The sequence below is a fragment of the Malurus melanocephalus genome, unplaced genomic scaffold (genome assembly GCF_030028575.1).
Source record: "Malurus melanocephalus ecotype Western Australia unplaced genomic scaffold, MMel_1.1 scaffold_389, whole genome shotgun sequence".
In the NCBI taxonomy this organism is placed as follows: domain Eukaryota; kingdom Metazoa; phylum Chordata; class Aves; order Passeriformes; family Maluridae; genus Malurus; species Malurus melanocephalus.
Window position 1 is genome coordinate 55,875 of NW_026623621.1, and position 15,147 is coordinate 71,021.

Below are 15,147 nucleotides of genomic sequence, written 5' to 3' on the forward strand. Positions count from 1 at the left end.
GCCCGCGCGCCGGCTCCGCTACCTGCGGCGGGGCCGCCCCCGCCCGCGCCTCAGAGCGCCGCTACCGCCGGGCACCGCACAGCACAGCACACCATACACCGTACACTGTACACCGTACACTGTACACCGTACAGCACCGCACCGGGCCGGACCCGGCCGGGGACACCGCGGACACAGCAGCGGGGACAGCGCCGGGCGAGGCCGATGCGGCGGCGCGGGGCCTGCGGGCTTGGGCTGGAGCAGTCTGCAGGATGTGCCCCACCGCCAGCGCCAGAGCTTCCAGGTCTCTATCTCTCCCTTCCAKGCATGGGGATGGGGAGGTGCGGGATGCGAGTCCTGGAGCACATGGGCGGTGGAAGTCGCGTTTGCCTTGGGCTGGAGGGAGAGGAGGGAGCTGCGGCTGTCTTGTGTTGTTTCCCTRGAATAAAATTTATAGGCTTCTGTTTCTCTGCGGGTTGTGATAGGCGTTTTGTGAGCGATTCTGTCTTTTCATGCTTGGAGTGATGTGAATGCAAACCAGATACGGCTTCTGYTGTTGCTGCCAAAACCTTTCTGTTTCCTTCAGCACTACTCACTAAAAAGGCTTTCCTTTCTTTTTCTTTATACTGAGCTTTGTTTTATATTTATTTTTCTAATTCAGTAGGTAAGATCAAGATACAAGGCTGCTGGAGGAACGATGTTTATTTTACAGCTCTCTTTAGTTAGGGAAATGATTTGGAAATGTTCTTAAAATTACTGGATTTAAGTAAACAGCTCTGCGGTGGAAAATGACTGGCTTTGTCTCGTTCTGGGGAAAAGRGTAGATAAAGATGTATATTTGTAATTTTTCTGAAGGTAACTCGTTGAGATAAGTGCTCTTTTATGCTTCTGAAGTGGATACATGTTTTTAAACTGCAGCTTACAAARGGGCGGTACAGATTCATTTTAGAGGGGGTGTTTTTTATGCAGACTGTTGTTCCATCTGTTATGCGGCAGTGAGGTTACTGTCTCCCTTTAGGATCATGCAGCAGGRAACCTTGAGCTATCTTCCAAGCTCTCTGCTTGCCAAACTCAGGGCATTTCTTTTAAGAGGTCAAATTGCAGCTGGAGAGTTAGTGCATGAAAGCATTTTGATGCATTGTCTGCTTCCGTGGGGTTGATGAGAAATGAGCTCATCCCTCCCCTAGTTTCCTGCAGCTTCTTGAGGTTTAGCATCCTTCCTTCCTTAGAGTTCCATTAAATTGCCCAAATGATAGACAGGCAGTTAGGAGCASGATGTAGGAAGACCAAATGTGGTAGCAGAAACTTCCTTTTATTGAGYAGAATGGRCTRAAAGTGTTCAATTTTGTTTGCTTTGCATACATCAGAAGTGAAACATGCCAAGCCTGCTGCAGAGTTGGATTATTTGGAGGGCAAGTTGTTTAAATAAGAGACCCTGGAAGACTTTAGTCCTTGAGTTATGATAAAGGATAAATAACTAAAAAGACCCAGACAGTGCTTCAAACTTGTCATGGTATAATTTTCAAATTATGAGTGTGTCTGAATGAAAGTTGCTCAGATAGGTCAGGTTAAAGCACCTCCAGCAGGCATATCCAGTGCACCGAAACCACACAACTGCAATTGGACAGAGGACTTCAGGATCATTGAGAAGTCTTCCGTATTACAAGCAGCTCTCACTGATAATGTCCTTGATAAATTATTAAGGACTTCCTTAAAATTTGTGTAGTCTGTTATTTTCCATTACTCCTATGAGAAGGCTRTTCCTTTGCTGCTCAGGAATCTTTTGCCCGTAGTCCCTCTTTGTTTATGTCCATTTTTTCCTGTGTGCTAGCATTGTGTGTTTGTTTGAATTGTTTGGGTTTGGCTTTGGTGTTTACATGTTTGGTGTATCTAAGGACAAATTCTCAAACCCTTATTTTGCAAAGCTGGACAAGCCAAGCTCTCTGTTCCTCTTCAGAGAAGCTCTTCCTTCACTCATCCCATCAGCACTTTGTGACTTCTTAGGTCCTGAAGTCTTAGGTTCAGAACTTAAGCATTGAAATGGTTTCCAGCAATGGTTCTTTTCTGTATTGCAATTTCATTTTTAGCCTTTTCTTTATGGGRGGCTTTTGGCATCTCCTCTTGTTTCTGTAGGCTCAAGTGTGATTTTACCATGATGTCTTTGAGTGTTAGATGATTGTGTGGTAAAAATGCTGCTATACTWTTTACATTGTTCCACAATTACCAGTTGTTCAGTGCTATTCTGCATAATTCAGATGTAATGTGAAACATCTTGGCTGTGTAAGTCTGCTGTTTTCCTTAGCCCAGTAAAGATTAATGCTATGCCCTGCCTTTTCTGACCATTTCTTTTAGGGAAGATATTTTCCTCAAACTTCCCACATGAGGGGAAAGACCTAATTTATTTTGGCTTCCTTGCAGGGGCTCAGGAATATCCTCCACTTGTGCTAGGTGTGCACACCCAGCTGGTGATGGGTGATGTGGTGGTGCACTGTGCTTTCTTCCTCCCTTCCTGACTGGTGTGGCTCTTCCTCCAAGTGCTGGAGTGGTGCATTGAGGGCTTCCTCAAGTGTGGATCTGTGGGCYTGGGGAGGAGGATTTTCCCAGAAAAGAACGTTTTTTCCCCAGAATGAGACAAAGCCAGTCATTTTCCACCRCTGAGCTGTTCACATGCAGTAATTTTAAGAACATTTCCTAATCATGAGAAAGGGGAAATGTGCAGTGGGGGAGTTTTGAGTATCGGCTGTCTGCTGTTATGCTGCAGCTCATTCACTGTGGTTATGGGTTCAGCAGATGCTCTGGAGTGGCTGACACCAGCTTCTGAACACCCAGAGCAGGCAGGCCACTGTTTCTTACACAAGCAGCATGGAAGGGAAAACTGGGATTTGCTCCAAAAGAAAAAGGGATGAGAGGGGGCTAAAAAGCTTTGTTTGTAAGAAATAAACTTAACTTTTTAATACCACGCTCTTCACAACAGCAATAATGATTCACCCTTTTCTTCTGCTAAGCTGGGACACTGACTTTCTGTGGCTCATTGGGAATCAGAAAAATTCCAAATTCAGATACTGCTTTTGTCTACTACAGTGCATCAGCAGCCCACTTAAGTGTTGAAGTACGTCTTGTTGATGTTTCTTGTGTTTATGTTTCATTTATGGTTTTTTGCTGTTACTCACTTGAGTGCACCTTAAAGAGGTTTTGCAGAAAAGCCTGAAAAGTTTGACTGGGAAGAGGGTGCCAAGGTAGAAGTATAATTAAGAGAGTTATCCCTGTTTTGAACATTGAATTGTCATCAAGAACCTCAGGAAGCGTTCCTTCCCAATAATATTATTTTAGCAGGCACTGTTAATGTCCAAAAAGCTTCCTGTGAATGCTGCTGAAAGGAAGTKATGGTGTTACACTCTGAATATCTCTAGTTAAGCTGATWATTGGACTGTATTTGAGCTRGAACCATTTTTTTGATGTTCTATCTGGATGACCCAAGGTTAAKAGYAAGTTGTSRCTTAATTATGTGTATCCTTCCTAAAGGAAAAGAGTGCTCAAGTAGACACAATTATGTGAGATTGTTAATGATTTCATGAATTGGTGGTTGATGTTGCAAAGAGGGTATAAGAATGACCCATTAAACAATTAGAGGAAAACACAAGCAGAGTGTCACAGCACAAGGAAGGAAACACTGTGATGCCTGAGGGTGCTTGAGGGTGCTTTTGTTGCTTGGTGGTATTCTTGGCTCCAGGCAAAATAATTTTCACCTGTCATCCTGTTGGTGTCTTTGAGAGTTTCTGTCAACTGCTCTGAAATTCTCATTTGCTCCTTGTTTCACTTTTTACTACCAATTGTATCCATACAACTAGGGTTCAGTAATAAGTTCTCATTTTCTTGGCAGATCTTGACCAAAGGAACTGCAGATTGTGCTCACAGCATTGTTTTTCATTTTTATTGTCTGATTAAAAAGCCTTTCCAGCCAAAGTTCATTTTGTAAGATGCATTGTGCACTAATGCAATCAACTTCCTGTTGCAGGTGCTTATAACCGTATTATAGGCAAAACCTTTCCTGCCATCACAGATGTATTCTTCAATTAACCAAAACAGGTGACTGTTCATTAGAACAGGTGTCAAATACTTTTTTCATTCAATAGTAATAGGTCCTAAGCAGATAATATTCAAAGAAAGTTTATCAAGTATATAAATATGTTTAAAGTGCCAACTTTACTGTGGGATTTATCTATATAGTGATAGATGAAATAACTGACAAAARTCTCTAATTTTTAAATTTAGCTTCACATTTTTCCTCTGATGAGAAAATGTCAGTCCCTAATCTGCAGCAGCTTCCTGGACGCTGTCTCATGTCTTGTGATAGGAAATGGTAGGATGATGATCAGGAGATTTGARGATAAACAACCAACAGTGAATACATTGCTACAAATTATAACACAAGAGTCTCTCATGTTATAGTATGTTCCTCGTAGGTCTCCCTCATATCATTAATATCACTGGATTTTTTTTCCAAATGCTTGTGTTTTTAAAGGATTTTCGTCATGTACCATTAAACAAAAATCCTTTGAGAAGGTATTTCAATGTTCATTTTGTCATAGGAGGAGATTTTTCCRATCAGAAATAGTTCCTTTGGGATAACTTACCTGTTTTTCTCCTTTCCCCACTTTTCCTGAGGATTTTGTAAATATGGGCAAATGGGCAATGCAGATAAAAGGGTTTTTACTTTCCTTGTATAGATTTTTAAATACAGTTTTAACATCTGGGCAGTTTGTTAGCTTTTCTGTTTAAAATTCAGCTTAAAAATTTGGATTCACTTCTGCAGAAGTCATTGGAAAGGTGAACCTCAYGAAGCCATCAAGGTCCTGCACCTGTGTCGGGGCAATACCAAGCACAAATCCAGGCTGAGCAGTGAATGGATTGAGATTAGCCCKGAAGAGAAGGACTTGGGGGAGCTGGTGAATGAGAGGCTGGACATTACCTGGGGCACGGAGTGACAGGATAAGTGGGAATGGGTTCAAACTGACAGAGGGCAGGGTTAGGTTGGATATTAGGGAGAAATTCTTCCTTGTGAGGGTGGTGAGGCCCTGGCATAGGTTGCCCAGAGAAGTTGTGGCTGCCCAGTTTCTGGAAGTTCTCAAGGCCAGGTTGGATGGCCCTTGGAGCAGCCTGGTCTAGTGGAAGGTGCCCCTGCCCATGGCAGGGATTTGGGAGTGGATGATCCTGTGATTCTGTGACAGTGAGGCTGTCCTTCACTGCACTACACTGGAGTCCCTCTTCCTAGAGGCTGTTCATCTATTTTCCACATTGATTGTTTTTTAAAAACAAATTCTGCATGTGACAAGAGAGTATGCTTCAAAATAGTTTTTGTATTTTAGAAATACTCTGTGTTTTGGACAGATAAAAATAACTCTGATTGCAATTGTAAGGCAGCAGTTTGAGTGCACACTTGTGTCTGTGGAGTCCTTTGTGTATAATGGGGTGCAGAACTAACACTCTTTAACTTCAGCATTTTCTTTTTTTTTTTTTTTTTTTTTGCATTACCGTTTTTCTCCCCAGTTGTTATTGGGATGACACTTGATCTACTGTTGGTTTAAAAAAATTTGCTTGTCATGTTTTATGGAAGCAGATGGTGGTTATTTGTAAAACGTGTTTTTTATGGTTTATTGTTTCCAATGAAGAGATGATGACCCCCCTTTGAAAGCATGGGAGGGATCTGAAGGTATCATGCTTTGATAGGAGACTTGTGAGGGAGAGTTCCCAAGTAGGGACACYCTAAAGCTGGTTGTTTCCACTGCTTCTGGTGATACTGTGAGAGGGAAAAGCTTAAGCACAAGTATTACCTTCTGCTTGTGTGGGGTTGTGGTTTTGGGGTCTTGATGGGAGCGTGGTGTATGCATCACTGCACTCATGTGCAGGCTGCTCTGCTCCTGTCTGTGCCTGCTGAGAGACCTTGGCTTTGTCTTTGGGTAAATCCAGGTGCTGTACATAACCAAATGYGTTTTCCAGGGTGTGGCAGTGGTTATGTATACAACGTGATACATGCTGCTTTTTAGCTTCTAGCATTCCCACATAAAAAGTCTTCCTGAAGGCTTAAATGAATTGCTTCTGAAATATTCCAAGTGTGGAAATGTTGTCTGCTTAAGAATAACAATGAGACAAAAGTAAATCATGGTGAAAAGAATAACACCACAAAAAGCTTTGGAGTATATTATATTAATGGGCAATTTAGCTTTAGCAGCAGCTTTGCGCAGATCACTTAAGTTCAGTACATGAAACAAATTTAAATCCCCCGAGTCTTCACTAATTGCACCACAATGAGTAGCTATAGAAACGTTAATGTAAAATGTGATTGTAATACAGCAGTACTACTGAGCTGTGTTTCATACACAAATTGAGATATTTGCATTTATGATTCTCAAAACAACTGCAGCAGGGCCCTTTCTGAAAGAGTGTAATGGTGTTTATATGCAACATCTCTTTGGTCCCCTTGGGATCCGGGCTGCTATGGTTCTCTCTGCAAATTCAGAGATTTTCCTTTTTTTTTTTTTTTTTTTTAAATTCAGGAAGACTGTGGGAGAAGTGCACTCTAAGGTGTTTATTACTGCTACCTTGCTCTTTTGAGCATTCTTACACCATTGCAGCCTGTGGAAGGGACTTGAATAAGAGTGCAGGATCCAATCCTGATTAACTTCTAAAAAATGCTGTGCTGGACAGATACATTTTGACTTATGTATTGATTTGGTCTATATGTATTGATTTGCTTTTCATCTGTTGTGGCATAACTGACAAAAGTCAAAGGAAATGAAAACTGACATCATATCAGTTGCTTGTTTATATAACAAAAAAGAAAAAGCTTTGTGCATACTGTTAGTTGGACTTGAATCACCTCAGGACATCCTTTCCATTCTCTGTTTCATTGTTTCTTTTTGCACATCCAGGATGAGTGAAACAGGGAACAACTGGAATTTATTTTGCTTAGAGGCGGGGAAGACTTTCTGATAGCACTAGCTTACTGCAGTCTTGCATTCCTGTTTAATTCCCTTCTGTCTTAATCACTCTCCACCTCTTCAGTTCCTTCTCCATCTTTCAGATCTCTTGCAGCCTGGTACCAAGTCTGACTGATTCTTCTGTGCAAAATTTGTTCTGACCTGGGTTCCTATGGACTGTGATCAAGTTACTTCTTTATATTTACCCGAGAAAGAATTATTACRTGCATTGTTCTCTGGTGAAAATAGGTGAAGCTTGTTTCCGGCTTTTCCGTTTTTAACAAAGAAAAGCCCCATTTTGTGCTTGTCCCCAGCTGTGTTTGTGGAGATCTTTGGGACTGACAGATGTAATTTCTGCCTTGTTTTGTGCTATAGCAGTGTTTAGTGGTCACGTCCCTGCCGTAAGCCACCGGTGCTGGTGAGTGATCCYTTCCCTTTCCCAAACACTGCTCAGTGCTTCTTGTTTGTGCTAGTGTGAGACAGTCTCCCCTGAGGAGATCTGATGGAATGTACTCTCTGTTCTATGTGGAGCAATCCTGGAGCTTCCACATGGTCTGCAGGCCYTGTTCACTCTGCAGCATCCTCTGATCACCACTCCTCTTGTGTGCTGGAGTGATCTTGCTCCATGAACTGTGGCTGCTCCCTGTGCATCCTGACAATGGGATCTCCATGGATACCTGTCATCTCCAAGGTGTGTCATTGTGAAGGAACTGGATGACAGCTGCTGATTTGACTTGTCTGTRTATGTGGCAGGAAAGATGTGTGCCATACCTGGAATAAAATGTGATTGTACAAGTCCTGCAGGGTTGGCACTGAACATCTCAAGTAGTGCAGTTCAACTTGGTGACCCATAACTGACCCTGGGATATGATCCTTGTAACAATTTTTTGGCGTATTTACCCGTGTTGGATGTAGGTGATCTGCTGCAAATATTAGCTGAGAGCAAACTGGGCTTGTGATATGGGTGATTGGGGTGGTGATGTCAACACCCAGTTTTGCTCCCCAGTGCTGGTTTTATTCAGTGCTATAGATGCAGCCAGTAAAGATGAGGTGTTGCTCTGAGAAAATGAGGAGCTTTTAAGGCTTGATATGTTTTCTCTGAGCTGCTGTCTTGTCCTATGTCCCCATGCCCTGACAGGTTGTGCGGTAGTCAAGAGCTGGATTTGATTTCCAGCTTAATGTCTAGAAGTCTGGGGGACTGTGAGGGGTCACTTATCCTCCCTTAGGTTTCAATTTACCCTGTTCCAAGACAGCTGTAATCATATTGACTGCAGTTTTTACAGTGCTTTCCGATCTACTAAAAGGGGCTGCTGCAAAGGCCTGCAAATAGATGTGACAGCTCAGAGTCTGCAACTAGTAAGTGCAGCCAGGTGGGGAATTTGAGGTTCTTGGGTATGCCACAAAAACCAAGTTACTTGTGTTTGAGGTAAGTGATTACGTTTCCTGCTAGCAAAAAACATTAGGCTTTTTCTGCCTTGCTCTGTTTTGTGGGTTGTGATCATTTGCATGTGACCCTGAAAGCATCACTTGACTCTTGTCTGCTCTTCAGAGGACTTCAGATGCTCTAGTCATCTTCATCTCTTCTTGTCCTGCTCTGTCTCACAATGGCTTTTGGCCTCTGACCTTCTACTGTGATTATCAAATTCGTTACTTAGAAATTATGTTTGTGCAAAGCAATTGACTTTGAATCATATCAATTAGATAGCCCTGAACTTGCAGTGGACTGGATTTGAGATCTGGAGGGAATACCTCTGTCTTCTCAGCTCCTTCATCCTGGTGTTTAAGAACATCATTTGTTTGTCCAATCAGTGTTTTCAAGTGGCAATACAGGCTGGTTCAAAWGGGTCATATCACCATATATAATAARAGGAAGTGGAAAATAGAATGAGGAAGGCTTTTTTTCCATAGAAAAAAAAAGCCTTTGCTTAGCCTTGCTCTTTTTAAAAAGTTCTTGTGACAAAACTCTTGGCAGGAGAGCAGGTGAAGTGAACATCTTTGCAGTGGAGAGCAGAGGGGGTCAAGTGCTGAGATCAAAGGGAAGGAGTGGAGCTGAAATCCTCCCCTGTGGAGGAGCAGGCTGCACCTTTCCATGGCTGRCTGATCAAAGGGAGTGCTGCTTCAGGTGGGTAGGGCAGGAAAAAACCCTTGTCTGTGTTCCTTCTCCCTGGGAAAACCACCAGGCTCATGGGTAGGCTCTTCATGGGGATTCCATTCTCATGCCTTTGGTTATGGGCAGCAGACTGTGAGAAGCTGATGTGCCAGCCTGCATTTTTCTTTCCAAAGTCAGTATTGGAGTGTGCTGATAGAAATGATGGAGCAGCGAGATTGCTTCTTGTCAGCTGATGATCAGAGCCCTGCCCATCTGTGAGGGACCACTGCGCTTTCCTGCTGGGTTTTCTGAATTTGGTGCAGGGAGCTGCTGCTGTGCTTCCCAGCCTTCTGGTCCTGCTGTGTGCCAGGAAGAAATTCCCTCCTCATTCTCTTGCTGTTGAAGTTGCTGCCATGTTGTTGGGGCTGCTGAAGATGTCAATGGGAGATTCAGACCAGTGATGATGAGACAGGTTTGTTTGGCCTTGGGGAAACTTGGRAGCTGATTTGAAACGTGGGCTTCGGTTTTGTGGATGGTTTGTACAGGTTCTGCATGCTGAGAGCATCCTTGAAGCCTAGTGGGAAGCATAGCATAGGGATTYGATTTTGAATCAGGGATCCTGAATACCCTGAGCATATTGTTTAGATGGTTTGACCAGATCRAGCAAAAGCGTTTGACAGTAACTGATGTAATTGTCATTTATTAGACTCCAGGTTTATGAAAAATGCAAAAACCAATACCTGGCAACATTTTTAGAATCATGTTTTGGTGATGCAGCTGAAATGAGTGAGYTCTTGATCACATGGAGGTCAAGAGCAATTCAGTATTCCAGACACYATAACTAAGAATCACAGTCTTCTCTAGGAAACAAAGTTGTCAAACTCCATGTGTGTCTTGTGAACTTTTCTTCAATTCAGCAAAAGTTGTGATAACTTTTTCTTTCCTTTTCACAGCTATGCTGAGTGACAATAACTCTGTGAAGCTAAAAAGTGACCGTTTACCTCCTGTGCAATGGTTTAAGGTGGCTGCACATGAAGATGAGAAGACCAAGCTGGTTTTTAAAAGGTACTCGCAAGTAAGTGTCATTGTCACAGCTACACAGACGACAGTTGTTCTCCCCTCAGCCTGGGCAGTTCCAAAAAAAGKATGCAGAAATCAAGGCATGGGATTGCCACAGATACTCAGTGGAGGGTTAGCCACACAGCTTTTTCTGGGACACTGAAAACACTTTGTGGAGCCTAGGCTAACTTGTTTAGTATCTGTTTTCCCATTCCAAAGTGAGATCCTAGTACTTCACTCACAAGTATTTTCTATCTCTTTTTGTATGCCGATAAGTAACAACGTTGAGACTTTTGTACAGCCTGATAAATTAATGAATTGAAGGCWGGTGGATGTTGAGTGGGTATCCTGGGGAGGTGTTTCCATATAGTTACTTTGTTGTGAAGACTTCTGGAATGCTATGTCAAAAATCTGACTCCATTGTTTATAGCTTGACATCAARTTAGAATTAATAGGTGTGTGCACATGTTGATCCAGGACCATATTTTACACCAAAATATTCACTACATTGATGCCACATGAATTTTAGGTCTGAAAGCTTAAAAACCCTAAAGTCAAACCATTATATYGCCAGGTAGATATGACCTGAATGTAGCAGCCCCAGCTGAGTCTGGGGACAYCTGATAAACTTCTGGAAGAAAATCAGCCTCATTTGTCAGCTGTGAATCCCCTGCTTTCTGCCTGTTGGCTGATCTCCAGGGGTTGCAGCCTAACATGCTAATGAAGCTCTTAGTTCACCTATCAGTGGAAAATGTAATTTCATTAAGATGTGAGAACAGTGCTGCTTTTCCAGTGGTCACCTTGTTTGCAGCCTGTACTGCACACTGAGCGCTAGGATTGCATCTATTAGTTCATATAGCACAAAATTAAAAAAAAAAAAATTGGAAATCTGTATTAACTTAAGGAGTTTCAAGGAGGTTTGGGCACTTAATAACTTGTATATTTTTTAAAGACATTTAAACAAATGACCAGTCTTTAGGAAACAATAGGAAATGAAAATSAGTAATAAAACTCAAACAACATACTTGAGCAACAACCACAACTTTAACCAAATAATGATGTAATTTTCTACAGCTGGGTTTAGACATTAACTAAATCAATTATTTGGACATCAACAGTGGTATTCCTTAGGAATGAGAAATTAGATCAAAAATATAAATAGTCTATGTTTTTCMATTTTAAAGTTGGTTGGACTTTTTCTTTTGCATGTTTTGGGGGTGTAAGTAACTAAGGCTTCTTAGTATAAACCTGAGCATCTATGGTCTGYGTTCTAGCCTGCCAGCAAGTTGAAAGTGTTGTTTCAGTGGTTGCCATTGGCCCAAAATGATGCAATTTGCAGTTTCAGCCTTTTTTTTTAGCTTGCATGGAAATATGTATTCCCATATAGAGTTGCCCTTTAAAGAAGAAAAAAAGAAGGAACTCTTGATTTTGTTATTTGAGGAGAGCTGTTTGACTCACCAGAGATGCATTAAAAGTATATGATGTAGGCATTTTCCTTATCCAGGCATTATATGTGTTCATACCTTCCTGCAGATAACTCTGAAGAGTTATGAAAGACTTGAAGTGAGTAAAGCTGTAGGGTTTTTTTTTTGTTTGTTTTATTTAAATACAAGTATTCACATGAAGTTCAACTCTCTTAAATTTGCTTTAAAATATTGATTAAATAGTTGATTGAACATTGGAATTTGTTGTTGTTGTTGTTGTTGTTTTTCCCTCCTACCCCTCACTGTTCTTTTTGTTTCTAGAATCCTTGCACTGTTTGTGGTTGGAGGGTGCTTCCTTTATATCCTCAAGTTACATTTTGACCCTGAGGAATGTGACAGAACAAAAATGCCGTATGTGGACCTTGATCGTGTGAGGGTTGGTATTTTTTGGCTTTTTTTTCCACTTGGCTTAAAAAAAAAAAGTTATTAATTGACAAGGCAACAGTTGCAGGGCTCTAAAATTAAGAACTAGAATACTGAAATTATCCTGTGAGCAAAAACGTATTTTGCCTAATTTTGTGCCATAGARATTCTGGGTTTTGTTTTTGCAGAGTGACAACAGAAGCATATAGAGAAACTGGGGTTTTAGGGGTAAAATTAGAATTCAACATTTGAAATGGACATGTCATCATACCATTGTGTCAGTGTAGATGACACAGGTGATCAGAGAATGGATGCAAATGAAAAGTAACATATTTAAAAAAAACAAAACAACCCAAACCATCATGTTAAACATTAGGTTTTTTTTTTTTCCTTTTTTCACTTAAGGCAACTTCCCAGTCTACTTTGCCTTGTAGCTGCTCAGATGTTTTTGGAATGGGGCAAATGTCCAGGAGGGTGCACCTACTATTTCATTTCTTCATTTAAGATAGCAGCAGCCTACTTAGCTACTGTTTTGCGTGTGACTTTTAAACAAGTGTAACAGACACCACTGAWGCCTTTGCCACTTATCCTATTTTCACATTATAACAGAACTTACCTGGACTAGAGCTGACATTTCTGTCATTTAATGTCTCAATGCTAAGATGCAACTTTGAGCAGAAACCCTGATTTAAGACAATCTCATCTTGGCATTACTGCATCTTCCCCTACTTCCCATCATCTYCAGTGCATATCTTTCCCTTTTTGAGCCTCTTTGCCTGCCCTTTTTTCTCATTTGACTTACTTATTWTTTTGATAACATATTCTTGATTCTGAAGAACAACCACTTTAAACCAAGCAAACCTAAAGACTCTGTGGGCTGTTGTTTGTTGCCGTGTCATCATTCATTCATTACTCTGCTCTGGTTAGGTAGCAGCTAATTTCAAAGTGTTTGGGGCAATTGTCAAGTGATTTGCCTTGTTTTTTACTGATAGAATGTGCAAATGTCAGCCTTAAAATGAGGCTCTTCCTGATGCACTGACTCTTACCAGCAAAGTACAGCATGAAGTTGCTCAGTCATGCTTTTTCCAGTGTGGTGTTTATGCCCAAACTTGCAGAAATCTTCATAATGGTGGGAGAGGAAGTTCTGTAGGTCTGTCTTGATTTAAAAAAAAAAACCCCAAAAACCAGCAGTAGAACTTCCCTCCTTGTGTCCCCAGACACACACTACTCTTCTTAWTAGTACAAGAGAACTAAATTAGCACTAGATCTGAATCTTGTATTTGTGACCCCTGTGCTTGCTCATATTTTTTTTTTTTTAATTACAGCAGAGGAAAAGCCAGCAGGGTTCACTGGGAAAGATATGATGCAAACAAGATTTTATTTTAACTGATAAAATAATACCTTTGCTGTTTCTCTTTTTGCATCAGATACTAGCTTGACACCACAGATTTCTAAAAATATAAATGTGTAGTGTTTTGTCTTTATTATGAGATGGATCAATGTGTGGTTTTGTCTATCAGTTTACTCTTTTTATGCAATATGGAGCTGTAGTCTCTAATTTTGGTGASTAGTCTTTGAGAGAAGACCCAAAACACCCCCACCTGGCATTCCTTTTAAAGTCTTGTTTTTGCAATATTTATGGAAGAATTGTTGCTTCATTCTGATGAGTGAGTCCAGSTGCTGTTGCACAGAACTTTTACCCAGTGGTTGTGTCTCTGGTGGAATCCTCCCACAGGCAGGACTTGGATCTTGCAGTTGCATTGAACAGATTTCTGTTGAAATCTAGTATGTCTAGATTTTTTTTTTTTTTATTTGGTGTTGCAAATGATAGTACAAACGGCTCATTTTCACTTAGCCCTTTTACTAGCCTAATATATTCTTCAGAAAACCTTGTATCTAGATTTAAGGGATTGAGTGGAGAGGAATTCCTCTGCAGCTTTTCATCTTGCCCTGTGTCTGCAACTGAGGAATTGCTTTAAAATGTGTTGTACTTCCACACTGAAGCTTTCTTTGTAACCCCTGTGTTTGCTAAACTGCTGGTGGGCCACATTCAGAGGCTTTTGCACATTCCTGCAGCTGSCTTTCCTGGCTGAAATCCTCGTGTTTTGTTTCAGAGGGCACAGCAATTTGCCAGYGCTGCGTTGCAAGAGCAGTGCCGACCTTCTTATGCGAAGAAAGAAATGGGGAARTTGTTTGCAGAGAAATACAGCATGGACATATCTCCCTTTGTAAGAAAAAATATAAATGARCATGAAGCTTTATTTAAATATGAACCCCCATTTGGATTTCACAAGTTCTTTGATAAACTTAACGATCTCCTTGAACTTTTGCCTGAGCATGATTTACCAGAAGATTTGAAGTCAAAACACTGTAAACGTTGTGTTGTTGTTGGCAGTGGTGGAATTCTTCATGGATCAGAGCTGGGTCAATTATTGAATCAGTTTGATATTGTTATAAGGTATGTATTTTCCATTTAAAGAGTCCAACTGCTTCATCATTACTTTATGAACCATCATTGTTTTTTTTTTAAGGGGAAAGTATCTCCAGTATTTATGCAACTTATAAGACTGTTTCTGAAAGTGCTTTTGAGAAATTTACTTGGTGGAATTAGAAGTGTTAGGAGCAGAATAAATTGTCATGTTTACAAGACAGGAATTCAGTGTAATTATTTGTGGACTCCAGGTACAAAAATCACATGGGCAGAAACTGAATAAAATTAGTAATAGTAGTTAGACATTATAGACAGGTAGACAATACTGGATTTATCCATTCACATTTTTAAGCTTTCAAATCTTAAACTTCAGGAGTTAAAGACTCACCTCTGCTTTTTTCCCCATGGCTAGTCTGGATGCCTATTTGAAGGATTCTTTTATAACAGCTATTCCAAACACAATAAAAATTAATTGGTGTTTCAGTAAACAGTTTGCTTACACACTTTATAGCACACTTATCTTCCCTTATCTTTATGATGTCAGCAGCTTCTGTGATTGCCCATGATTTCTGAATTACATGCTCTGTATTTGTGCCTTCTGARCATTACGGTTTGACTCTCCTTGTTTTGAACCATGTGAAGTCACAAATTTAATACAAGCATTTTCCCATCTTGTTTTGTAAACTAAGGCTTACTCCTCTTATAAAGGGAAGATATCATTGAGTTAATAGTTCTTATTCAAAGGTGAACAAACTGCTAGCACAT

General features: G+C 40.8%; 1 protein-coding gene across 3 annotated transcripts in view; it reads left to right on the plus strand.

The window, feature by feature from the left end:
- The first annotated feature begins 89 nt into the window (after window positions 1–89).
- ST3GAL5 (ST3 beta-galactoside alpha-2,3-sialyltransferase 5) overlaps window positions 90–15,147 on the plus strand; it is a 53,484-nt gene continuing 38,426 nt past the window's right edge. Inside the window, exons 1-4 of one of the 3 annotated variants that reach the window (XM_057379126.1) lie at window positions 90–283; window positions 9,999–10,110; window positions 11,850–11,964; window positions 14,066–14,409. In XM_057379126.1, the coding sequence (XP_057235109.1) occupies window positions 205–283; window positions 9,999–10,110; window positions 11,850–11,964; window positions 14,066–14,409 (650 nt within the window). In that variant the 5' untranslated portion in view covers window positions 90–204. Of the gene's footprint in view, window positions 284–9,998; window positions 10,121–11,849; window positions 11,965–14,065; window positions 14,410–15,147 lie in introns of those variants that run through there. The other 2 variants (XR_008966194.1, XM_057379125.1) reach the window with 2 other exon arrangements.